Below are 27,469 nucleotides of genomic sequence, written 5' to 3'. Positions count from 1 at the left end.
ACAAGAATGAGGAGCACCAGTCCAAATTATCAGGCCCACATGATAATTATACAAAAAATGTTTGGTTGTTTTTTCAAGAAGCTTAATTAAATAATAAAACTCATGTAATGGAAACTGAAAGTATAAAGGGGTTCAGAATGCAGTTCTTTAATGGAAAAAAATATCCAATAGAAAAAAACAAACCTGATTTATGGAACTATTTAATCCCATGACTTCTGTATTTATTCTTGCTGTATTTGTTACTTTCGTGTATTACCATTTAATCCCTATAGCTCTTGATTTTATCATACTGCCAGATCATAAATACCTATAGAATTTATGGGGTTTTTTTATCCCTCCCCCAGAAAAAAAAACAATTAATTAACCTGCTAAACAGTAATGGTTAACCAGAAGTAACTTGTACTTATTAACATTACCTTCCTATCTCCTGCTCCAGGTCTTCAGGGTGGTCGAATGTTTTTCAATGCTGTTAAAGAAGGCGATACAGTAATATTTGCCAGTGATGATGAACAGGATAGAATACTGTGGGTTCAAGCAATGTACAGAGCCACAGGTCAATCATATAAACCTATTCCTGCAAATCAGGCTCAGAAGATGAATCCTAAAGGAGGAAGTGTTGATACAGATATATCCCTGCTTTGTAAGTTCCTTGTTTTTTCTTTTGGGGATTTTGTTTTGTTTTTAGTAGGTAATATGTAGTGGTTCCCTCAGTGAAGATTAATTAAGCAGAACTCATTCACTAGGGAAATGTGCGTAGCAGTTTTTTGCTAGCCAGCTCTTTACCTCAGATTATTATTACCAGCCAGGGAAATCCTGACATGAAGGTCATTATTTTTATTATAATCCATGAAAATATGGCAATTAGCTTCATATTCATTACAGTTGACCCATATATTACCATGGAAATGGTTGTTCAGTGTACATTATATTTTTCAGTACTCAACCAGTATAGTGTTGAATAGAAAAGCATCAATTTACTCTCAGAATTTCATAGATTTAGGCCGGCTGTATTATACATTTTATATATATATATATATATATATATATATGTATATAACCTCAAAATTGCAATGAAGACTTCAAAGTAGTATTAAACAATAATAATTCAGGTTTAAGATTTCCTCATTTTTCTTTGAGAAAAATATAGCCTCAAAGAAAATCAAGATATGTAGCATATATTAAGCATATATTATTTTTTTCATATAATCTATTTAAAAGTATTCTGTCATATAGATATCTGCACATAGAAAGCATGTATGGCTTTTTGTTTTGGGGGCTGGGGGGAGCAACTTTTCTGTCTTATAAAACTAATACGATCCAAGGATTTTTGTAATAGCCATCAAGTGTCTATAATATCATAAGAGTGTGTATAGTAATCCTTTTCAGTATCATCTGTATATGTAGACTGATAGAGGGGAGACACGTGTTTAAACTCAACTTGGCTTAATATCCAAAGTCTCTAGCAGGTGGACTCAGTACTATTCTTCTCTGTCAGTCCTACTATCACTTGATCTCAAGTACTGTCACCCATCCTGTAATTTCTTGTTATGGCATTAGGAGACAGTAAAATGCACTGATTAAACTGAGAAATAGCCAACCAAAATCCTGGCTGGGTTGTAAAGAAAATTGAAAAAACATGCCTTACGTCACAAAAGCATTGATGTCTTTTGGATTTTAATCTGAAAAAGTTTGAGAGCGTGAACTGGCCAGGCACCACAATGGGGTGTTAAGGTGAAGCATTTTGCAGAAGGGAGGTAACGCTACTGAAGCAGAGGTGAGGCAAGAGCAGGAGAGTGCATCTACCCATCTCCTCCCAATTAGCTGAATCCAGGCTGGATCCTGGGAAGTATCCTGTGTTACCCTCCTAACATTTCTACTTCATGTGTGTCAGCTAGAAAGCATGAAAGGAGTGACCCTGTCAGAAACAGCCAAATACTCTTCCTCTGGGCTACATGGAAATGAAAGGAACTAGAAAACACAGAGCATATGGGAAAGAAGGTTGGAAGTCTTGATTTTTGCTTACCAAACTTGATGAGCAGTGAAAGGTGTGAACATAATTTTATACTTACTTAGAAGTCTTAGGAGCAGATGAGGGGATATTAAAAAGAAAGAGGAATTTAAAACAGTCTTACCCTGCATCCAGTGAGAAAAGATGCTCTAGAAGTTTATAACCTTTATTAATTCAGAATGCTTCCACTCGGAAGCCCACATGATGCCCATACTGCTTTGAGTAAAAAACTCGCAGTCTTTAAAAAACAAATGAAAAAGCCTTGTTCTACATAAGTATGGAGCAGCAAGCATGTTGCCAAGCTGAGATACAAAAAACAATTGTAAGTTTGGATATAGTATGTTTTCAGAGATTAAATTAATGATAATGATAAAGAATTGAAAAACAAGTCTCACACATCTTGATTTTACCTTAGACAGTTAGGGTGACTGCCATTCCTGGGTGGAATGAAAAATAAAGTTTATTTTAAAGGCAGTTTAAGGGAAATTCAAAAGCCTTTAAATATCATATATTTTTCTCTTGTGTTTATGTATCATCTTGCACAAGCGGATATGATGAACTGTATGTAAATCAGAAATCAGTGTTTAAAACATTATTTGCTATTGGTTTTAGTACACTTCAATGTCAGTATTTTGTAATTAATTCATAAAATTCTTTGCAATAGAGTAACTAATATGAAATTTAAGTTAATTTGAAGTTTAAACTTAAAAGAATCAATGTTTGACTGATCTCTGTAATAAATCCAATTCTGCCTGCATGAGGAAAATTTTATTCTTCCATCTCATGCACTTGAAGGAGAAATGGATATAATGAAATGAATAGTTTTTAAGAAACTGCAAAAACTGGGGTTTACAGATATAACCTTATATCATTTTCTAAGGCTGCTATTTCTTTTACATGTACTGTGCTGATTTTCTTGGGGCAAAATATTACTCCTAAGAAGAATCTGTATCTGATCTTTTGTCAGATTTCAGTAATATTTTCAGTTTCCTGAAAAGCTCATTTTTTTTCCTCCTAGAAAAAATGTTTGTACAAGTTGAGATTATTTTATTTTTAATGAAGATATGAAGTCAGGTATTTGAGAGCTAATTTACATATTAACTCATTTCCATTTTTTTCTGCTTTGCTGAATGCTACATATATGACCAGAGAGTTTATCAACTACTTTTTTATGTAGCTTATTTTTCAGTTAATGCACCATGTAAGCATTTTCAACCAATACAAGATCACATTGTGTTCATTCTGAAATTATATCATACAACCCCCCTCTACACAACAGAACAGAAAACAAACTAGGACTATATAAAGCAAATGTAATTTAATAATATTGAAGCCCAGCAAGTCTGTCCTAATCTTCCTCATCCTTTAGGAATATAAGAAATGCAACTTAGCTGTCCTGATGCAATGTACTAAAAGAACTGAAATAGTTTAGATATCCTTAAACTCCTAGATGGAGAGAAAAATAACTTAAGGAGAGATGCTTCAACATTTTTATATATTGTGCTGATAAAACAAAGTATCTTCTGTAATTCTGAAACTCTCTTGACAGATAAAGAAAAGCGTGACAGATAAAGAAAAGCAAATGAAAGCTGTCATTCAACAAATGAAAAGATCAGATGAGAATTAATGTCACATACCTAGCTGTATTATATGGAAGTTGAGCTTAATTATTTGCCAAAAAAAAACAATCAAAAAACTATCATTTGCATTTTCTGTTACCTTGTAGACAAAATTCTGCCTTCCCAAGTTAATGTCATATTATTAGCTGAAAATGATAACTTGTCAAAGTGCAAGAATTTCATCTAATATTCTTTTAATATTTTGAACAAATTAAATGTTAAATGACAATAGATGATATTTTGTTTTTTTCCCAAGCTGCCAATATTTTCTGTATTCTCAAGTCAAAATTCTTCAAGGGCTTTGTTCTCGTAAGCTGTGGTAGAATTGTTTCTACAGTCTATGCCATGAACGATTAAGAAGCCTCTACTTTTCGATATAAAAGGCTGTGTCTTTTACAGTTATTGCGGTCTTGTTCCACATAAAATAACTCCTTACTAATTCCAGAACAATCTCCTCTTTTTCTTTTTTTTTAAGAGGATATACAGTGGCTTACTGACTGAAGGCTGTCAATCAGTATAGGTTATATCTTTACATCTGCTAAAAAATACATATAAATTGCATATAAATAATATTTAAACTAAGACACCATCTTTTTTTAAGTTCATTTTGTTTGCTCTGTAGCACTTACACTGGACCAGATGCTGTGTGTCAAACATGTAAAACTTAGTCCATCGTAAATATGATAGACCTAAGGCTTCAGTATACGGTATAGTTCTAGCAGCAACTATTTTAGGACTAGAGTTACCTGAGAATACATTTTATATTTGCATTGTTTTCACTACAAGGGCAACTAAACTGAATTCTGTTTGAAGTTTTTTGAAACAAACAGTGCTCCTTTGGTTTTAAAGGTGCTGAATAGATGTAAACTATAGCTCTTTGAGTTAAAGTGCACCGATTTTAACCACCAAGTGCTTTGAGAAAATGAAGCATCCTTTAGTAAAGGAGAAATCTTTTGGGGTGCTTCCACAAAACTTTCACAGTTTCTTTCCAAGCTTTCTCTTCCCTACACAGTTTTTTAGGTTTCAAGTACTCTGTGTTAGGATCAATAGAGTCTCCAACCTGGATTAAGCTTCTGTGTTTGTTTTTAAAGGAGTCTACCATGTCAGCTTTCTCCAAAATGTTTTCCCTGTCCGCATCCAAATTCAAAGGAGCCCATTTCTTTTCCCAGTTCACCTTCAAGGCTCTGAAATCTTTTTCCGTGAAACCTTTCCGTGGGAAACCTTTCCATATGCATATCAGCAGCTCTGAGTGCATCAGAGCACAATGAAAACCCCATTTCTCCTTCCCTACTGCTGGGCTGCCGAGCCTTGGTGAGGCAGAGAGAGGTAACTTGCTCTTCAAAACCTCACCCTACACACAGTAATAGTCACTGAACCTTTGTAATAGAATTTTGCAATGTATTGTGACTAAGATTTGTTTTTTAAAAAATCAAAAATGAACTTTTTCAGGAGTTTTATTTCTCTCCTATTCTTATCTAGGTTGCAAGAGTGAAAAGAGAATCCTGGGCTAATATGTTGTAGTGACCAAGGTGTCTAATATGAAGAGATTCATATTTATTTGTAGTGTCCAATTCAGTGTAGGCTTAAGGTTACAAAAAGGAGAATTTTTCTGAAGTTTAATGTTTAGATTTTTTTGAAAGCCTATATTCCTTATAACCGAATTCTGCACTGAATTATATTTTATATCATCACTCTCTGAAGTTTTGATTTACTGTTTCAGCCTTACCCTTAATCATATGATAATTAATATAAGGTATAATCTCTTAAAATAAAAGCTTGGTTTAAAAAAGAATGTCATGAGCAACAAAAACAAAATATTGATTATGTCTGAGCCATGTACTGACAACTTTGTACAGGCTTTGTACAAAAGAGTACTTAAAATAGCATGAACAAGATCCAGCCACCTCAGAGCTGGATCAAAACAAACACATCAGGAGCTCCTGAAAAGAAACTATGCATGCATTTATAATAAAACATTGAGGGTCTGATTGCTCTTCAGAGCAATTATCGCAAATACAGAAAATAGAAATGTTGTTCCTGCATGTGCACAGCAGCAATATACCAAAAACCAAGCTACAGATTTCTAACTAAACTGAATATGAACAGTGTCTTGTTGTTCATGCTGTGTAGCAGTTTAGGATTATTCATGTAGGACATTCAGAAGAAACTTGATATTCTACATTACCAATACAGTAAACACATTTAAGTATGGTACTGAAATCAAACTACTATTGTACCACTCCTGCTTCTAAAATGGATACTAATATTTTTATTCATTTCTGAGTAAAGCAACTTGATGCTGCACTTCTGTAGTATAAGGTGGCTCCGAAACAAAAGTGAAGACAGGCTAATGTCAGCAGTGGTCAAGAAAAAGAGACTGCATTTCGCTTCTGCTATATTGAATAGGCATGCTGCAACCCAAAGGACAGAATACTTAAGGAAACATAACAGTAGAAAAGTCAGAAATTTTCAAAGGGTATGAATGTTTCAGAGAAAGCATCAAATAAAAATTGGATTCATCTGAGTCACATAAAGGTGCAGAAGGTAATCACCTTCTTAATGATTGCTGTATTGGTAGATGTATTCATACAGTTAGAAAAGCCAAAGAAGTCATGGCCACTCTGTTAATAACTTGATCATAACAAAGGAGTAATGACAGTGTATGAGGGGATTTCCATGTTTTAATGAGGCACGCAAAACCAAACATCATTCTAGTCCTACACAATCATGGATTCAGAGCAGGTCTCCTGGTGAAAATATCTACAGATCTAAAGGAGAAAGATACTGAAAAACTGAGGTAGATGAGGAATCATGAGTATAATTTTCCTCATCTCTCTTTTGGAATAATGACACTTATCGAAACACCTCACACAAGAAAAGCGATATAAATAGAGATTTTACAGAGGTCAGTTGCACCAGTTGTAAATAAATGGCAGGCCCATGTACAAAACATGAAATTCCATTTAGTTAAGTACAGTTGTATCAAAGGGAGTCAAATACATAGGCTATACATTGGTATTACAAGACATCAATCCATTGAAGCAAAGCTGAAGACATTTCCACATTAATTTATTATTTCTTTCAAATTTTATTTTTATCACCCTCAATTTTTCAATTGATCATGTCTGTTTGGGGAAAAACAGAATATGATTTATATTAAGTTACTGGTGTTGTAATAAATACACACAAGGAATACCCCCAGTTAATCTTATGGTGGCATTGCTCAGTTTTTTAATGCTAGGTAATGTTCCTGTAATACAGTTCTTCTAAAATAGTTCTGAGGTGTTTGTGTGTGTATATTCAGTTTTTTCAATCTTTTAAAAAGAAAGTGACAAGGAAGATATTTCTTATTTTACATAGTTTCATCAGCAATTTTGTCACCTTTATATCTACCATACACCTTTGCTCCCTGGAAGAGTGGAGTAATTTCACCATCTCTGCATGTTCCCCCGTTCACCTTCACATCCTTTTCCAGCTTGCCTACACCTACCCCCATCTCCCATTTAACACTGAAAGGTTAACACCAGCCTCCACCTCCAACTCAACAGGCAGTCAGTAAGTCATCTTTGTGCTTTCTCCCTTGCTACTCAAAAACATACAAAAACTTTCCTCTTCAAATCCTTCCTTTGGCAAAATACTGGCAGTCCATCAGGGAACTATCCCCAGCCTCATGGTTGACCCAAGTTGGCCAATTGTTTTCTAACATTCTGCCACCTTTTCTCCATCTGTTATTTGGTTTTCTGATATTTAAATTAGAAGGTCTTTGGGACACAGATTGTCTCTTTGGCCTGTGTTTCTGAGTATGTAACACTTCAGAGTCCTGATCAATGATCAGGGGTTGAAAAGTTCCTATTGTAAGCTGTCACTCCCTGTATTCAGCGGCACTTGAAGGATTGTAATGCATGTTTTTGCAAAGAAGGATGTACACCTTTATTTTCATCCAATCGGTTCTAGTTTCTTCTATATCAGAGGCATAGTTCTTACCCTACTGCTCCCACTCTCTGAATCTTTTTAATCCCTACAATGCTAGATTTCTTGTCTCTGCTTACTCTTATTTCCTGCTGGCCTGAATTAGTTCAAATTGCTTCCACGATGCTTAATCCCACGCAGGGATGTCCCTGAGAGCCACAAAAGGGAGGAGGTCACCACTTTACAAGGCCAATGCCAGTAGTTCACCCTAGCAGAGAATAAATGTTGCAAAAAATGTGCCTTTGCTTTTGGGCTGGAACTGGGCAGAGGTGGTGCCTAGTGATTCGATTATCTCTAGGAACCACTCAAGCACGTGATGTAAACATGGAGTTCTTGGTAGTCTTAGCTCAGGTAAACTCTTAACTGAGCAGATGATGATTTTATAGCTTTTCCAACTGGGCTAAATTTGAAAGTTTCTTGCAAAGATGGCAAAGGGCATATTCAGGATGCTGTTCTTCTAAAATGAATATCTTTGTCTAAAAGAACACCCAAAAGATTTGCTAAAACCTCTACAACCGCTTTTCTAAGTTTCTACCATGGGTCTAAAAGATATATATCTCACATTTTTTTCTGTCTTGATCTAAAAAATGGATGATTTTTTTTTTTAGCTAACAGTTTCCAAATGGTAAAATAATAATGCAGCCTAAAACAGACCACATAACATGGAAATATCAGCCAAAACAATGAGTCTGAGAAAGTTAGAGGCAACTGAAAGCAGGACAATAAATTTTATTAAGAAGAAGAAAGTTAATTGTGGAAAAGCTGAAGAAGTATTATTCCTCCAGAGTTCTCCCCATTTCCTCTTCCTGATATTTCCCAAGGTTGAGAGCATGTAGGGGTGAAAATGAAATTGTATTTTTTTCTTAACTCTATATCGCTATATAGTACTTGTTCTGTCTTTTACATTTGTGTAGTTTGAACAGGGCTTCTAAAGCTCATTTCTGTAGGTATTTGAAAAATATAGTCTAGTACTAATTAATTTCTAAATCACAGTCATATAACATCCATTATTCTTCCTTAGTCTTCAATCTTCAGTCAATTTCTTAGATTATTAAAAAATATTTTCCATTCTATTTCAAAAATATTTACTATTTCTCTTGTATGTACATCATAATAATAAAATAAGTTTTAATATATTACATTAGATCTATTTTTCTATTATTTTCTGCTTGCCCACAGCTAGCAAAGGTAAGTTTTAAACTGTTTCTCTGTTTTTAGATTATATTTGTTATCGGAACTCCTATTAATGTTTGACTGACAATGTTATTTGGACTGTTTGATTCACTTACATCAGATGGTGGTCAGTCGTGGTTATTTCTTATAATTAAATCTAGCAAGTATGTATATTTTAAAATAAATATTTTTGCCTATTACCCAAATTATCTAACAACAGATTCTGCTTTCGAGGCCCTATTACCTTCAGTAGGTCACCTTATGATAATCTAGATGACTGTATTAGAATGTTGAATCTCTGTTTCATTTGCAACATTCAATGTCCAGATTTCAAATTAAGAGAAATAATTACTTGTCAATACTTATAAAGATCTTTAAAAAGGGGGGGGGGGGGTAATATCTTATATTTGCATAGTTAACCAGAGGAAAAGATCAAGCCAGTTAAGAGAGGTTCAGCTATGTTTAATTTATACGTGAGAGCAATGACTGAAATAAGCATTAATCCTTTTTCTTTTCCATAATCTGCCTTATTTTAATCAATGATTTGATAAATTACATATTCATATAAGAAGGAAAAATAACAGGAAAGGTATAAAACAGTAACATATATTAAGCAGGCTGGGTCTGAAAAATGTTTATCTGTGTGGATCATTTGGGGAACTATAGATAACTTTACATCATAGTTTAATACTTTCAGTAATGTAATTATGTTGATACCAGTTGTATCTTTGAATTCATGTGTTGAAGTAAAATTATTTTGCACTACTTAAGAAAGAACATTTTATGTAACTATGTCAAAAATATGGGCTGAGTTTGTGATTACCAGTAGGCTAGTCTAGAGGTCATGGAAATATTGTTGATCTGTGTAATCACGTATGCTGCTGCTCCTTAAATCCTAAAAAATATATGCTGCTGTTTCCCTGGGCTGATAGTCTCATACCTTACACCATCGATGTACTGTCATACTGTTTATTTGCTACAGCCACCTTGGTGAAATCTGTCACATGGATGTGACTCTTGCTTTGACAATGCAAAGCCAAGTGATATGAATTAGTTTCTGCATCTTTCCAGGATGTGATGCTGCAGATCCTTCAGCTTGAATTAAATAATTCTTCCATCCACAAATACAGCTGAAAGTTGGACTTGACATGGATCAATATGATCTGGGGCTAAATTTCTAAATGTGACTGATTATGTTAGCATCATGCCCGCAGATCAATATTGAGTTTTATTATGAACCTAACTCTATAATTGGGTTTAATCAATAAACTTTTGTCTCCTTTTCTTTAGAAATTTTAGGTTTGTACTATGCAGTTGTTTTTGGAATTGCATTTAGGATACACTTAGATCTGTACTTTTCTAGTAATGAATATAAAAAGACCCAGGTCTGAATTTAAAGGAACAAAGAGTTAAGACCCTATTGAAAGGGGAAGTCAATTTTTACGCTGATAAGACTGTTCACCCCAATACAGTCTATAGAATCTAAGACAGCTAATGTGCTAATACATAACTAGTCCTTTTGGGTACTGTAAGGCTTTTTCTGTCCATACTTGATAGATAATTCACATTGAGGACTTTGACAAAACATAGCATTAATGAAAGCAATCACTAGAGCTTCTCTTTTGATAAACCCGCGGGGTTTAAAGGCGTTGAAAGATGCAGTCTGTGAAGAACAATAAATTTGGGCCTTTGGTTGAAGTGCCGTTTGGAATGGTATGTTTTCTCGATGTATTTACACAAAAACGATGCTCCCTTTTTCACTACTCTTTGCTTGAAGGTTGAAGGAGCTCTTTGCCATTACTACATTAAGGTTTGTCTCATTAAAAGCTTAGTACAAAAAGAAGGCTGGAAATGACCTAGCTCAAGCCAGTGTGTTCATTTCTGCTCCAGTTTGCCATTTGAGAAGTAGTGTTCAGGCCATGAAGAATATTTCTGAGTGCTACTTCAATCTGCAGTAAATATATTCTTCCTTATCAGAAAAAAATAAACATATAAACCTTTTCTTTTTTTTCTTTCTTTTTTTTTTTTGCAGTGGAGGAAAGGATTTTTTTTGGTCATCTCACTAAAATTAGAAAGACAGCCACACAAATCCAGGAAATTGTAGAATACATTTTTTGTGCTCATAAAATTGTTTGTAATTTGTAACATTTGAAGAGCTCCACTAGAAAACAGTGCTTTCAGAATTATTTTAATATGCTATGCTGTATTTTCAGGTACCTTTCTAAATTGTTTTGTTTAATTTGTCATTTGGTAGCAACTTTATTTTTTTTCACTGCTAAACTCCGTGGATTTTTATGTTGATAAAAATATAATTCATTAAAATTATTTGTCAGATTATGAAGCAAGGTTCTATAATTAGAGTTACCTGGAGTACCTAAGCATGTACTTGTGTAACTTGTTTCTTTGTAATTTTTTCAAGAAAGTTTATATATTGAGACTTATACCACATGTACACTTTTATTTGTAAACGGGCACACACACTCACATGTATTGTTCTACACATTTTCTCCTTTCTTTGAACAGATGCAGACCGTGGTCAGAAGCATGGCATGGATGAGTTTATTTCTGCTAATCCCTGCAAATTTGACCATGCTTCCCTCTTTAGACTGCTTCAGAGGCAGACCTTGGATCACAGATTGAATGATTCCTATTCTTGCTTGGTGAGTACTGCCTGGAAGATAGATATAAAGTGAGAAATAGTTGTTACAAAGTAGTCCTTTCATCCTAGTTCATTTAATAGCTGTGGTTGTCGTTGAAATAAAGGATCCAATCGATTGGCTTCAAATTTGAAAATTATACACTTGTAAACTGTTGCTGTGCCACTCAATAGAGAAGCAAAGAGACTCAATCTGCCTCTGATTTTATCAGCTGAAGCTTATCATGGCCTCTGTGGAGGTCTGAATAAAACCAGAAGATTTTAATAATCACAAGAGCCCCTGTGGAAGGATTTACTGACACCTGTAGAGGCATTCTAAGGCACAAATGCAGTCTGCCACGTGTCAGACAGAGTCATCTGTCTTGCAATTCTTCTTTTCCTTGTGGTCTGGGGAAGGAGAAACACCAAAAGAAAGGAAGCAGAACCACAGTAATATAGGTTTATGAACATGTTTGCGCTACCTAAATAAGTAACAGGTGAGAGTATAATTATTAAACAGAAACAAGTAAAGTGTGGCCTCTGTTTCAAAATGAATGTTTTTCACATTTGAAGAAAGCTATAAAAGAGAAAAGATTGGCATAATGTTCTTCCATATTTATCGCTACGGTTTTCCTTTCCTTTGTGATACTTTCTATTGGGGGTTAAGAGTTGAGGATGGGGCTGCTTCTGATTTCATTTACAATAGGGCAGACCAGCAGTAATCCTGTGAAAGTCAGATTATACACACATATTAAACAGGTTTGTGTGGATCAGACCTTGTAACGTCCTGAGGCTTTATTTTTCACCTGATAATGTCTGGAAATAGTGATCTCTCACTAGGCACCAAAAATACCTAGCTTTGACTAATACCTAGTTATGTAGCACGTATTTTTCACTTTACCAACCCAACAACAACAAATAAGCATATTTTTAGTTTTATCTATTTGTTTATTTATTTACTAGGGCTGTCTAGCCATGTAATGCAAAGATAATAATAATTTTTTAGGTTTGCTTGCAAGTGTTTAAAAAAAAAAAAAAAAAAAAGTTATTTGATGACAGTTGCTTCCTTTTTAAAACACTACCAGATAAGCATGTATAGAAAAAGTTAAAGGACTCATTTTCTGTCTGTGGGTTGGACACTGAATCAAAGAAAAGGCCTGAAGGTACATCTGTACAAAGTAATTGGCACTCAAAGAGAAAATGGTTAGCTTTCTAACAGTGCATTGGGGTCAAAATCTTTTTTTTTTATAATAATAATATAGTAAGACACTTAATATAACCTTGAAATCAGGAACTTTCAGGAGAGGTTATTTGAAATACACAGTGCTATAGCAACCATAAGGCAGATGCCTTTCTTATTGTTCTTTTTTAAATTCAGCTTTTAATAAGTAGAACAGGTAATCATTTTTTTGTGAAACTGCATATTTAACTATATACATATTTTTTATTATTAAAATATTGAGAATGCCAAGGTAGAAATAGAATATGTGAGCATATCTATAGGTGTGATATTTTTCCTGAACAGCTTATTTCCTATAATTTAAAAAATAAGTGTATCCTTATATTTCAATAAAATTAAATCACACATAGAACTTTAGTTAAAAAAAGAAAAAATGTTTTTTTAAGAATAAGAAATAAACATAGTCTTTGATTAAATTATTATCTGACCTAAACTTCTATAATTTCACGTCCTCATAGACAGTGGGGAGCTTTTTTTTTTTTTTTTGTAATTATACAATAAATAGAAACTATGTAGTTATCTAATACTCTATAGTGCATAACTGTTAAGCATTGGTGATGGTTATGTATCATGTGGGGTCTGACAAGGGCAAGGAGTTTATATAAAGATGACCACACTAAAACAGATCTCTTACAGTGACTGAAATTAAAGTAATGAGATGTTTAAAAATTTGCATTCCTGTCAGAATTATTTTCTGTTCTAAAAACATACAAAAGTTTTAATAAAGGATTATTTCCTTTTTGTATTGCTAAGAGTTGAAATGTATTCAGCTGTTTGTCGTGTATTTCATAAAAATGTAGAAATAGATCAGATCCTTTTGTTGATGAAGTACTGGCAGAATATCAGTGACAATAACGCCTGTTTGTTACATCTGGGATAGGATACGTAACATCCCCAAAATTCAGTTAAAATTCCTTTTCTTTCTTCTTTCAGCAAAATGCTCTATTTTCCAACAGATATTTTATGTAAACTACGTGAGGTGGATATTAGTTTAAAATTCTGAGTACTTTTTTGGGTGCTCTAATAAAACTAAATGGTCTCTAGAAACAGTTGAAGATCATTAAAGGCAGTGGAAGCACTAACTTCAGTGAGGTGACTCAGAACCAAAGAGATTTGTGGAATAACTTTGAGAAATCCTCATTAGCAAATAGTATGTTGAATCCAGGAGCTGGGAGAGAATATAGAATTTAAATTCCTGTCTCATGCAACTCTTTTAATAAAGTTAAACTATGAATGACTCAAACCTGATATGAATATATTTTTAAGTTTTGTTTCCTACTATTTTTGCTGATATTTTGTATAATGTTAGACATCTGAGCTTGCAGAAGTATTCACAAGCAATGTCAAAATGTAGTCTTCAGCTCCTAAACTGATGTTATAAATTCACAACCTGCAAAATCATTTTTGCTTATTCAAGTTGTTTTTATATTTGAGTTCAGTTATTCCTCAATAACCTATTTTAATCATTTGGCAGGGAGAGGGAGAGGGAAATGTCACAGTTAAGAAAAATAAATAAATAAATAAATAAAAACACCTATTTAAAACTGTCATGTAGTAGTTCTGAATTTCCAAAGCTTATGTTAGGTTATGCCTCCCTGCTCCTTTTTAGAAGTTTACTGTGTCATCTTTTTCACTTTGGGAGGCAATACAATCAGGGCTATTTTGTTTTCCTTTCCTACAATAAGAATAAATTTCTTTAAACTGTGGATTCACTCAGGAACTGTTTCTGTGGTGGGAAGGAGTCTGTACATTGTTAGTGTATATATCAGGGTTATGCTGTTCTGCTCTGGTCAAGCCTTTGCCCCCAAACAAGCCCTCAAATTTCCAATCAAAATAATGCCCCAGAAAATCCAATTACGATATAAGGGCAAATCTTATTCATCTTACCCAGGTAGCTTTTAACAAATGCCTAGCTTTATATCTCTTGTCTTACTATAAGTTGTTGAAAAGGCAATGCACAAGCATGTTACATAAGAAACATGGGGTAAACAGTCAAATTGTGGCTCATCTCTCAGACTGAAGTTGCAGCCACAGGGAATTGACCATACAAAAACTGTATTTTAACCATTCGTGTTAATGTGCCTTACCATTACCCAAATGTTCCCTTGTAGCTTACCATTAGTTACTTCAAAAAAATTAATTTCTTTAAGTGGTTAGTTATTTTATATTAGGCAGAGTGTCAGATTTTGATATAATTGACTGTAGAAGACTTTGGATGTATTAGTCAATGTTTGTAAACCATCTATTTCATAGTCCTTTTAGAAAAAGGGCTATTGTTGGATCTAGCTGCTCTAAAACATGCTATCAGCATTGGTCAGCTATAAATCATTCTAGTCTAAAAAGTTTATATAATGCACATAAAAATATATTCTTTTCTTCTTTGTTTGATTTAAAAGCAGTGAGTGGAAAAAGAAAGCTCAACACGTGTTTTAATTTTTTTGCCCTTCCCTTTCAGGGTTGGTTTAGCCCAGGCCAAGTCTTCGTGTTAGATGAATACTGTGCTCGCTATGGAGTGCGAGGCTGCCACCGCCATCTTTGCTATCTTAATGAACTGATTGAACATTCAGAAAATGGTTCTGTCATTGATCCAACCTTACTCCATTACAGTTTTGCATTTTGTGCTTCTCATGTTCATGGTAACAGGTAATATAATCGGCAAATATATTTATACATTTGTAGCCTTAGGATAAAGCAAAAGTATTTACAGGCTCTTGCTTTCACCAGATAGAGAAGCTGTACACTAGAAATCAGTTAATAAAATTGTCTTCAGGAGTTTTGGAGGTTCTATAGAGATTACTAGAAAAAAAAAAAAATCCTCTGAGTTTATGATCTCTTAATATAGTGTGTTTTCTTGGGCATTGTATGGATAGGCTGATTCAAGGCAAAAGTACATCATTCTGTTAAAAAGATAGTCTTTTGCATTCTGCATTTGTATCATGTTAGTGAATGGGGTTTCCAGTGAATATTGTGAACAACATTGCAATTTATGGGAAACTTTGACTCTTTTTCTGTAGTCTGTAGCTTGGCAACTAATCATATGATAATGAGTTCTTCTTGCTCTGCTACCACAGGGAGAAAAAACATATATTGAGAATGTAGTGTGACCCCCATGCAGGGGAAGAATACTTCTGAAGTTCTTTCCACTTGAGGGATAGGCTGCTTCAGGAGCCTGTCACAGTACTGGTCACAGTACTGCTCTTGGGATGACGTCTTCCTTCCACTAGAGAGCAAAGGACTTGGAAAAAATGTTGATTTGCTGTGCTAAACTTTAGAAACAGTCGTACATGTTCTTTAAAAGATGCTTTTGCCTCATCTATTTCCTATTTCAGACTGTAAGGGAACTAGCTCTGCTGTTGAACAGTGAGCATTGGACATAGAATCATAGGATAACTCAGGTTGGAAGGGACCTCAGGAAGTCTCTAGTCTAACCTCCTGCTCAAAGCAGGGTCAGCTGTGATGCCAGTCCAGGTTGCTCAGAGCTTTATCCAGTCAAGTCTTATCCAGTTCTGAACCTCTCTTGTTTCAATTTAGTTGTGCCTGTTGTCTCTTGTCCTCCTACCATGCACTACTGGGAAAGATGACCTCCCAGGAACTGCTGGGGGGCTGCTCTTCCATCCCCCCAAGCCTCTTCTCCAGGCCAAGCAAGCCCAGCTCCCTCAGCCTCTTCTCACAGGGCAAGTGCTCCAGCCCCCAGACCACCGTGGTGGCCCTCTGCTGAACTCACTCCAGGTTATCAATGCCTTCCTTGTAGGGAGGTGGGGCCATTTATCAAATTATAAGACAACATGCATTTACAACCTACTGTACCACACTGAATTTGTACACTGCTGTAGGAAATGTTTTTAAACAAAAATAATAAAAAAATCCTCAAGCAATCTCCCTCTCTCAACTGATCCAGTCCTGCCATGAGGAGAAAACCTATTCCCAGTCCCAAAAAGCAATTGCTGTGATGCCCTCATCAAATCCCTCAAATCAAATCCTACTGTAATCACAGTAGGGATCAGAGAAAAGAGAGGTTTTCTTCTCAACATGTTGCCCTGTAAGCAGTCAGTCACAGAGTCTATTCTACTCATCCTCAAGCCAGTGAAGAGGATGAAATCCTTGAAAAGGACCAAGAATATTGTTTTCCCCATTGGCTCAGACAAAACCTTCCGTCTGTGAGGACAGGAGCTGGGTATTTGTGACCTGAGTGATTTGTTAGTGGGAGACTAACATTATGTAATCCTTAATTATAATACCCAAAATTAAAATGTTTTTGCATCTGTCTGAAATATACTTAAGAATCTTAATGTGCATACTGGTAAGATAGGAGGATTTTCTGGCTTTTACTTGGTAACCTATTCTCTGTAAAGCGTGCTTCTTTTATCGGTTCCTGAAGAACCTGACACATTCATATTTCCTATAGAGTCTATGTCTTTGTTGTTTCTAGCCTTTTTATTACTGGTTTCAACCTAACAAGACAATACAGTGATAATTGCTCAAACTTATTTGAAGAATTCAAAAGAAAGGTAGATATATTTCTTTTTATTTCATAATTTAAGTGAAGGACAAAAGTGTGTGCAGTGCATGAAAAAAATCTCAGGGAGCACATCATTTACACAGTGGTAAGCACTCTGTTTGTATTCTGTCTATTCCTTCTGTACAGATATTCTCTGAATAGCATTATGAGTGTTTTAGGAATAAAAGAAGTGTTGAACAGAGAGGGTCTGACTAGAACTGAGATATTGTAAAAAGAAAGAAAAAAGAAAGATAAAGAAAGAAGAAAAGTAAGTCAAGGACAGAAGCAGACACACTCACTGAGGATGACAGGCACATATATACACACATAATACATCCACTCATTCATCTACCACAGCACTAAAGAATAGCAAAAGGGAAAAAAAAAAAGAATTTCACAGACAATGCATGACAGGCCAAAGTTCTAGGCTGATCCATGGTGTTATACATCTTAGTTTTGTAAGTCAGGCTGAGAATTAGAAAGAACACAGCACAAAGACAGAGTGTTTTATACTCTGGACATGATGTATTCAATTTGTATTTCCCCTCTGCTTCATAGGGTCATCTTAGACCTTCCGCTAGCCTGAGAAAGATCATCAAATATATATAAACTTGAAATCAGGAGGTGGAGGAGTATGTAGAAATGCAGCCATATCTGCAGTTCAGAATCATCTCTTTCTTTTAGCCATGAATTTTAGAGTAACAGGCAATCTAATGACATCAATCAAATGATCAGATAAGATGTCGCTCACTTTTGTCATTTCTGGTAGTCTGGTGAGGAAGAGCTCAAGCTCACATCAAAGCAAAGCTACAGAATATACTGGGACCATACCTGGACATATGCCGAGCACACCAGTGGCTACGTCCAATTTGCTAAATAAAACTGACCAGGAAGCTGTCTCATACAATGGACCCTTGACTGTCCATTAGTTGTTAGCACTCTGAGATCCCAGGCATGGTTTATGGTATTGCGTGTACTGAATACTGCCAGTAGACCTGGTGAGCAAGATTGAATCAGTTTTGGCTCTTCTCACTCTTCACATGTCTTCAGCACTCTTCCAGCAGATTTTGAACCCTCAAATACCATGTATGTTCTTTTTAACACCCTAGGACTTGAAATATAAAATCTTTCATGCTGCAGTAACACCACTCTTGCAGGCTGCAACACAATGCCATGCTTTTATTTCAAAACACCTGGAATAAACACATAAAAATGAATTGTTAAGTCCTAGGGCATCAGGGACAATGTAGAGCACAGAGGAGACCTGGGCTGAGCTCTATGCAAGCTAGATGCAGCAGACCTTGCCATTTGGTCTCTGGACTGGAGAACAACCCCTGGCTTTTGTTTCCTGAGACAAAGATGTAGTTAACAAGTTCTGAGAAAGTTATCAAGCGTAATGATACTTAACACATCTCTTAGGTCACTGTTTTTGGTTTGGCAACTGGAATGTTTCTGCAGAGCCAACCACAATATGCTATGTCCTAGACTGAGGATTTTAAGTGTCATTCGTATCTCCCCTTCTTTGCTGGGAAGAACATTGGACTAGGCTAACGAACTGCTTACTTAAAAAAGGTATTTCTGGTTTTGTGCTTAACATGGCATTCTTAAGACATTCTATTCTTAAATAGCCAAAGAGTAAAACCTTTTAGTAAAAGAGTAGCTGGCTGAGTGTTAAAACAAACACATTCTTGTTTCTGAATCAAATGATCCCTTTTCCTCTAGTAAATAAAATCAGCTTTCCCTAGCTGTGCTTCTGCAGATGTGCTAGGTAACTTTACAATACAATCTCATTTTGTTCCTCTTCACAATGTTTTTCTTCTCAAATGTTCTACTGTAATATTCCCCATCAAAATAATTAGTTCACAAGTGAACTTTTCCCACTGCTGTTATTCATACACTTGTGCATCTCTGGTGAAAGTGAAATGGGCAGAACAGAGAATGATAGTGTGTTCCTGAAGACTGGCATTTCAGTCTAAACAGCCCAGGTAGGAGCTATTGTTTTCTTCCTCATCATCTTCACTTTTGTCTACTTTTCATGCTGTGACTTCTATTCAGTCCCTCTTGTCTGAAATGGATGCTGGTGGGTAATACACGAAGTGCAAAGTGACTTCTTTCTACCTGCTGAGTTAGAGACAGAATTGAAAAATTCAAAATTCAAGCATATCCCCGTTATACATTTTTCTATTCAGAAGGAAAGATGATTTGTTGGAAGTTCATATATAAGAAGTGAAGGTGAAAGTAATGCTACAAAAATCTGTTTATAACCAAAGATAAGAACATTCTTTTCACCCTGGTTTTGAAATCTTCAGCACATGTGTATTTGAATAGAACAGTCAGACTGAGTCAGCCCAAGGCTTCTACTCATCCAGTAGCCTGTCTCCAGCATTCACCTGGTTGGAGTAAGAAAAGGGCAAGCACATGTAATATTTCCTGAGTGCTCTTCCAGTTTCCAGCTCTTTGCAACCCAGAATATTTCCTGAGCTATATGTGATTAATACCTGTTTAGTAACTTGGAGTGAGCCTATGTTTCAGGTACTCATCCGTTACCCCCATGAGCCCTTTGCATCCACAACAGTCTCTGACAGCAAGGACCACAAGTCAACTTCCTCTTGCATGAAGAACCCTGCCTTCTTTTGAACTTGACTCCTTCAAGTCTCATTTCATTCTCTGTTGGCATTGGAAGAGTGTGTGTGTGGGGAAATCCTTCTCTATCATCTCTTTGCTATTTATGATTTTGTAGATCTCTGTCATAGCCCCCTTGCTTCACTTATCCATCCACGGCCACCTGAGGAGTCCTGTTGTCTTCGGTTGTTCCTGTCCAGGGCTGTTCCATATTTTTGATTTCGTTATTGCCCTTGTCTGAAAATTTTCCACTACTATTAAATCCTTATGAAATGAGAGGACTGAGCTACTTCCCTATTCAAGAATTATGAGTGAACCATGCGTTCATAATAGGCTGGATAGACTGTATGGATGTTTTCTGCTATTGCCTGATGTTTTCTGCTATTCCTGATGTTACTTTGCTTTTTTGACCACTACTGACCAGCTTTTCATGGAATTACCATCATAACACCAAGATCTGTCTGAAATAGCAAATGACCATCAAAGGAGCCAATGTGAGGTCAAGGCTGATTTTTCTTTACATTTATTTACCTTGATTTATATTTACTGATTTATTGCCATTAATTTTCATAAAGTCCTTCAGGTATTCTGGACTATGCTGCATAACTATTATTGCCAAGTCTCATCTCAATTCTTAGCCATTTATGAGGTCATTTGTGAATATTGTAAAATATCATAGGTCTCAGCCCAGAGCATGCAGAACTCCACTAATAACTGCAGCTGCTCACTGTTTTTTCCTGCTCTCATTTTTTTCACTATAAATGTAAGGACTTTCCCTGCTGTTCAGTGTCTGCTTAGTTGCCTTAAAAGCTTTTGGTCAGGGACTTTTAACAAAAGGTTTCTGGAAATCCAAGTACAGCATATGGATCAAATCACCCTCATCCACATGTTTCTGATGTTACAGAATTTAATTTTGGAATTAAGCCCTCCAGCAAAGGACCACTAAGATGATTAAGGGACTGGAGCATCTCACATATGAGGAAAGGCTGAGAGAGCTGGGACTCTTCAGCCTGGAGAAGAAAAGACTGAGGGGGGATCATATCAATGTTTATAAGTATCTGAAGGGAGGATGTCAAGAGGATGGGACCAGACTCTTTTCAGTGGTGCCCAGCAATATGACAAGAGGCAACAGGCACAAACTGAAACACCAGAAGTTCCATCTGAACATGAGGAAAAACTTCTTCACTGTGAGGGTGACAGAGCACTGGAACAGGTTGCCCAGAGAGGTTGTGGAGTCTCCTTCTCTGGAGATATTCAAAACCCGCCTGGATGCGATCCTGTACAACGTGCTCTAGGTGACCCTGCTTGAGCAGGGGGGTTGGACTAGATGATCTCCAGAAGTCCCTTCCAACCTCAACCATTCTGTGGTTCTGTGATTCTTCCCAAAAGTGCTATGTTTTTATATGTATATTTTTGTGTATCAAAAATGTTTGAATGGCATGTAGACTTTCTCTTAGATGATTTATTTTCCCAAGAAATATCTGAACCATTGCTAACAGTGTCTTGTGTAACCTCAGTTTGGTTTTAAGCAGTTGAAGGTGCTTCTTCTTTCTGCTTTGCTTCTTATTCACTCCCAAAACCACAGGCTCTCAGGTCCTGTCTATGTTGTAATGATAGCAGTACAGGGTCTTCTTTCCGTTACCTTTTTTGACAATTGGGCCTTCTGCTTTAATCTTAGATCTGTTCCAAGATGATGTCCAATAGCTGGAGGAGAGAGCTTGAGATCCATTACAGTGCAGGATCTTTAGGGCAACACGTTACATCAAAAGTTGTATTCCATCTCTCCATCAGCACCTTATTTAAATTGTCTCCTATGTTAGAGTATCCAAAGACTTAAGAGTGGTCTTTTGGTTTTGTAATTTGCCTCATTTTTCTGTCAGTCCTCTACAATGGTGGGAAAAGTTGGGAGTTGATGTCATGTGTTTGAAAGTGTGTTTTTCTTCAAAAGCCTTAAGTCAGATGTAGCAAAAAAGTCATCTGAAGTTAATCACTATTTCCCTAGAATAATTAAATGAGAAAATATACATTTTAGGATTGATACGCTGTGTGAGTTTGTGCTTCTAGATGAGAAGCAGTGTTCTCTCAAAACTGGGAAGGTTAGTCAATCCTTGGACATTTATATCCCTGTTCCTCAAGGGAATGTAATAATCCTCCCCTTTTCTAAGTAAGGTCATTGGCCAGTGCTGTGAACAGGAGAACTTTCTCAGTAGCCTTTCAGTTTTATGTACTGCCCTGTGCCAGACATTTTGCATCATCCAGTTCATTCTTAATTTTTGGAAGCTGATAATCTCCAATGTATATGGAGTGCATAGGAAGGTAAGCCTTCTTTCAGTTAATCCATTTTCTCCTTTTTAAGTGGTTCACTTCTTATGAGGATCATACTCCAAGCCTCTCTCAACCATGAAGTGATTTTTTTAATTAACAATGTTCTATTAATGACAGAGCTTTCTACGTGCTTGTGTTGTAAATAGCCCTCAAAAAATTATCAGTAGAGTTCTCCTGAGTTCAAAGCTAGAAGCAGAATTCTTGGCCCTGTTTCAGGCACTAAGTCATCCATGTTGACCTTACCTTTGGCTTAAGAAAGGATGCTGTCCTCTGTTGGAAAGTGCTAATAATTAAAATTTGCTGATCTCAAATTTTACCCTCACTAAAATATTTACAGTGACACCTTTTTTAACACATTGAGACAGATCTGCTTCTGAAGAGCCTCAGAGAAATTGTCAATGGAAAAAAAATCGCAAATCATACATTACTAAGAAATATTAAAACAAAGTTTTAGGGTAATAACTACCATCTTAGGCAATAAAGGAACAGCTAATACTATATACTCTCACCTTCCCTAAACATTCTAGGTTGTTTTGTCAGTAATTTCAACTGATTAATGCTTATACATATTCATATGCCTTGGGTAAAATGATATTATTTTAATCCATGTTTAGCCTTTCAGTAGGACTTTAGTGATTCCCATCTAGAATATAACTGCCTAAAAGATCATGAAAATTAACCTAATCTATCATTTTAATCTGTTTTAGAGGCCTTCAGAAATGGTCTTTTTCTTTCACTTTTGAAAAAGATGGTATGACCTGTAAGCAGAGGTAGGATCAGCTTGAGAAATGCATGCAGCAGAAGGCTCTATTGTGCCTATTTTCTTTTATAAGAATGTTTGAAGAATAGTTAATATAAACACCAAAATGCTCAGTCTTCAAGTACCTGCTGGTTAAAGCTATATATAAATGCCACATGATAATTTGCTCTCTTCTTTTTCTGTTAAAAAAGATGTCTGCTCTGCCTGTTTCTAAGCTGATAGTGTAAATCATTATTTTTCTTAGACTCAGCTAGCATAAATTGTGGATGCTGCAAATGCCTTAATTAACATGATTGTGTTTTAAAGGAAAATTTGGCTATTAAAATTTGGGTAAATGAATAATCAAATCTCTTCATCACAACTCTGAACAATTTAATTTTATGTTTACTAAGAAATAAGAAGTCAAGCTTTTATCTTGCTAATTTGAAATTTGTCACTGCTCTTTCGTTTTATTGAGCATGCTGCTGAATTTGAAAACAAGTGCTCTTAGAAAGCACTGGTCTTCTAAAACAATTTGTTTCTAGAAGCCCAGATGACCTGTAAGTTTTGTTTTTGTTTTTCTTACACCATTGAAATGTAATTTATTGCATAAATATTCTGAAGTAAGACTTCAGCTGAAGTATTTTTCTTGTATTTTGTTTTTCATCATAATTTCTCTTATTTCTCTGGCAATTCTTTTTGTCAGCTTTGCTGTTTTCATCTTTATGTGTATGTACATATTAGAATATCAATTCGTGTATTCCTCTTCTCTTGCTCTTTTTCTTTTCATGGCAGGCCAAAGTGATGGCCTATGTTTTTAACAAGGAAAACTTCTCTAAAAGTCTTTAAGCATTTGTAAGATATGCAAATATGCCAAAAGCAAGGTATTGATGATGTATCACAGAAAGAAAACAACCTTCAGCCACGTTCAGTTAATAATACACGTGCCTGTCACAACTAAACAGGTCTGCTTAAGTTAACAATTTCACCCTCTGACAGGCCACTAGGAGAAGCTATTTCCAAAGTTGAGGGTTGAAAACCATCTATTACCAACCCAGTGTCCTTCATATCTAAAAACCATTGGTATTACAACACCGTTTTTCTCTCTCCTGCCATGGCTATTCAGAGGGATCTTAATCCTACAATGCACCAAGAGACCTCTGCAAATTATTGCAGGCTTAAGACCTCTAGACATCAGATATTTCTAGAGGTGCTCCAGACCTTAAAGGATTATATCAAGTGAGTAAACATAGTCAATTCCCAGAGTAAACCCTAAATCCACCGCCTAATCCATCACCTTCTCAAGAGTAGCTACCACCAAGACTGTAATTCTGCAAGTTTGTCATTAGTAAAAGTTGGGTTTTTTTAAGAATTCTGGCTGACCTCTGGTTTTGATGGCATTATTTAACAATGTCTACTGGTCAAATAGCTACTTCCCACTTGAATTTACTAGCTCTAGTTCGTGAGGGTTGGGCCTGTATTTATCTCAAATATCTTCTGATATATAAGTCTGAGTGAATTAAACAAGTTGAGATGTGACTAGAGACAACATAATGTCTGTGCCAGTTAGACTGTGATCTAAGCAGACAAGACAGGCTGATCCAAATCCAATTGACAGAGCTCTCGGGAAATGGAAAACTCATGAAAGTGAAAAAGAGAAGGCTATTCTGTTCACTGTTTAGTTTTCATCTAGCTCTCTAATCCCCAAAGCAGTTGTGAAGAATAATGAGGAGGAAAGAAATGTGGAGGAAAGGAAGATTCACTTTGCCTTCACCTTCTTGGAAATATAATGTTCAAGTGGTGTCATATGTACAATAGCATGAAAACTCTGTAGTACTCGTCTCAAGAGAGTCCATAGCTTTTCTTGGCTGAGTTCTTGAAAGAGTGGTCCCAGTCTTCAGTAGTGGTTTTGAATTGAACAATCAAGTCCAAATCACCATTTATAACATCTTGGATAGTAGGAAGGATGTATTTGTTGTTGTTTTGTTTTTAGCTACAAAATAGTTCTTGCATGATTTCTGGGTGACCTAATTTTTTTCATCCCACCAATCCAATAGGAGATGACTGCTTGTGTTTGATTTTCCTGGAAGGCCCAGTAGTGTATAAATAAAAATAACCAGTTAAAAGCAGTGCTATTTTAGGTTATTCTGTCTTTAAAAGAATTAAATAAAAAGACAAATAAAAATAAGAAGACAAAATGAGTGTGAATTTCAAAGCCATTTATCTAATCTTTCCATTTAAGATCGTCTCAGAGTCAGACTGTGAATTCTTTTTTCTCAGAAGTAGATAGACATTCCCAAGAAGAGCAAAAAATGATCAGCAGTACAAAATGTGTCTCAGAACTGTGTTGAGAAAATAACATTTTTTGTGTTCTGTGTGTTGCTCTAAGGCTATCAGGAAGAAACAAAATAATGATTCAGAGTTTGTGCTGTTTTTTAAAAACATGTTTTGAATAGATGAGCTTTTCATTGCTACAGATGGTTCATTTTTCAAACGTGTTTTTGTTTACTCTTTATTTTTCCTCTAGTATGTTTGTTGCTATCCAGACATTCACCAAAAATGTATTTAACAATTCTGAAAATTTTAGGTGTTGTCAGCGTGGTTCTATATGATAGCAAACTCAGCGAAGTGACAGTTCCCCAGTATGTAGTGATTCTAGTCTTAGTGCAGGTTGACAGATATGACATTCTACTGGCTCACCTTTCTCACTTACTGTTATCTGAACCCCTAGGTCTTTTCTGTCATATATATGACATGCCTCAGTGAAGTTTAATATGACAGAACTATTTACTTTATCACTCCAGAGCACAATCTCTCCTGACAATGAAATCAGACAGTGAAATTTACTTAAATTTGAGAACGTTCCATCTGTCAGAAGGCTGAGGTAAAGTGTCCTGGCATCCATCAAAAGAGAAAATAGAAGTTATTTGCTCTTTCACATCAAATTTATACCATAGTATATTGATGTGCCTGGTTACACATATCTCCACCATATCAGATTTTTATTGTTGTCTTTGCAATAATTTAAAGAGTTCAGGCATGCTTTCCACCTTGACTTGACAGATCACAAATATAAGTGATTTAAGGGGTGAGAGAATTGTTTATGTCATGACCAAGTGGCAACTTATCCTTCCTGGATTTAAGTATGGTGGAAAAAGATATAGTAACAATTTAGCAAAATGTTCTTGTCTTTGTCTGTGTCTTGATATGTTAAATTCAGTTCTAGATACAGTAAGATTTAGTTTGGGAGGTTCTGGAGGAGGGACAGGGTGAATCCAAAATTAGTGTCAGTGTAGTAAACTCAAGTGGGAAGCAATAGTTGTTTCCCAGGAACCAGTAGTTAAGAGAGTAACTGAAAGTTTTGATATACTTTTTTTTTTTTTTTTTAAGTATGCTGTACATGGGAAACTTGTGTTTGCATGGTAAAGATAATGTTTGGGAAACATTTAATTTTCTTTAATTTTGTTATATTATTTTAATGCATAGACTTTAATAACACATTTAGGATAAGACTTTAAGTGTTTGCTTAAGGTACTTAATGCGAGGCCTATAATTAATTATTGGGACTAAAATTTGTTGTTTAAAAAAACTTGCCACTGTTTTTTTAAGAATAGTTATTTGTTGCATCACTTATGCTGCATTCGTATGGAAGTCTTGTTTACATGCTGCTGTTTGTCAATATGGGATGGAGGATCAAAAATCTATGCTCACCCTAAGCAGGAGAATTCATGAATGCTGCCCGCTATGGTCTTTCTTATTGTGGGTTGCCCCCAACTTTTTTTAAAACCATTTTCAGTGGTACTGTGCCTCTGGGCAAATATCTTAAAGGTTCAAAGAGTTGAAATTGAGACAACAAGATTAGAGTAGGTCCCTCTGTTACACTGGAGTACTAATTTTCTTGAGATAGGATACTACATATTTGGGGATGATGTGGGAGAAGTATGTGCTGCCTTGTGTATTGTGACCAGGTAGCAGCTTAGGAGTTGAACTTAAAAGTTCAGCTCAAAAAGTCTTCCATCAACTGAAGTCTGTTCTTTGGCTATATTCATAAATTATTGTTTTTCCTTCAAAGCAATGGAAAAAGAGAAAGGAGAGCAGTAAGTGTGTTAACTGAAAGCTTTAAAATTAAAAAGAACTGTTCAAAGAGGAATCAGCATGAAGTTTAACTGACAGAAGCATACCCAGATTCAGACATATTTAGTTTACATAAACAGCATAGATAAGGAAATGTCAAAAATTATTGGATATTTAATATTACAGGCCAGATGGAATTGGAACAGTATCCATTGAAGAGAAAGAAAGATTTGAGGAAATTAAAGACAGACTCTCCTCCCTTTTAGAAAACCAAATAAGCCATTTCAGGTGAGTGTATAATTTATTCAAATAATACTAAGTTTTGGCTAGAAAAATTTTATCACACTGGTGTTCAATTTTGATCTTGAACAAAACATAGTGAAGCTAAAATCGTCTACATGCAAAGAAGTTTTAAGTATATTAAATATGGCATAACTAATTTGTATTGAATTTAACCAAGAGTTATTTAGCTGTAGAGTTCATTTGTATATCTTGTGAGTTGTATTCTCTCTACGGTAGAAATGATTGGGTGAGAATATATGCCTGACTTTTGTTGGTCCTTTTGAA

At 35.5% G+C, this 27,469-nt stretch overlaps 1 protein-coding gene across 1 annotated transcript in view; it reads left to right on the top strand.

Annotated features, from left to right (window-relative positions):
• CADPS2 (calcium dependent secretion activator 2) overlaps nucleotides 1–27,469 on the top strand; it is a 337,763-nt gene that overhangs the window by 220,732 nt on the left and 89,562 nt on the right. The window contains exons 11-15 of the mRNA XM_067289963.1: nucleotides 437–644; nucleotides 8,780–8,784; nucleotides 11,293–11,429; nucleotides 15,100–15,287; nucleotides 27,089–27,190. Of these exons, the coding sequence (XP_067146064.1) occupies nucleotides 437–644; nucleotides 8,780–8,784; nucleotides 11,293–11,429; nucleotides 15,100–15,287; nucleotides 27,089–27,190 (640 nt within the window). The remainder of the gene's footprint in view (nucleotides 1–436; nucleotides 645–8,779; nucleotides 8,785–11,292; nucleotides 11,430–15,099; nucleotides 15,288–27,088; nucleotides 27,191–27,469) is intronic.

Source organism: Apteryx mantelli, chromosome 1 (genome assembly GCF_036417845.1).
Source record: "Apteryx mantelli isolate bAptMan1 chromosome 1, bAptMan1.hap1, whole genome shotgun sequence".
NCBI lineage: Eukaryota > Metazoa > Chordata > Aves > Apterygiformes > Apterygidae > Apteryx > Apteryx mantelli.
The sequence above is the reverse complement of the archived record's forward strand: the minus strand, read 5'-3'. Positions and strand labels throughout refer to the sequence as shown.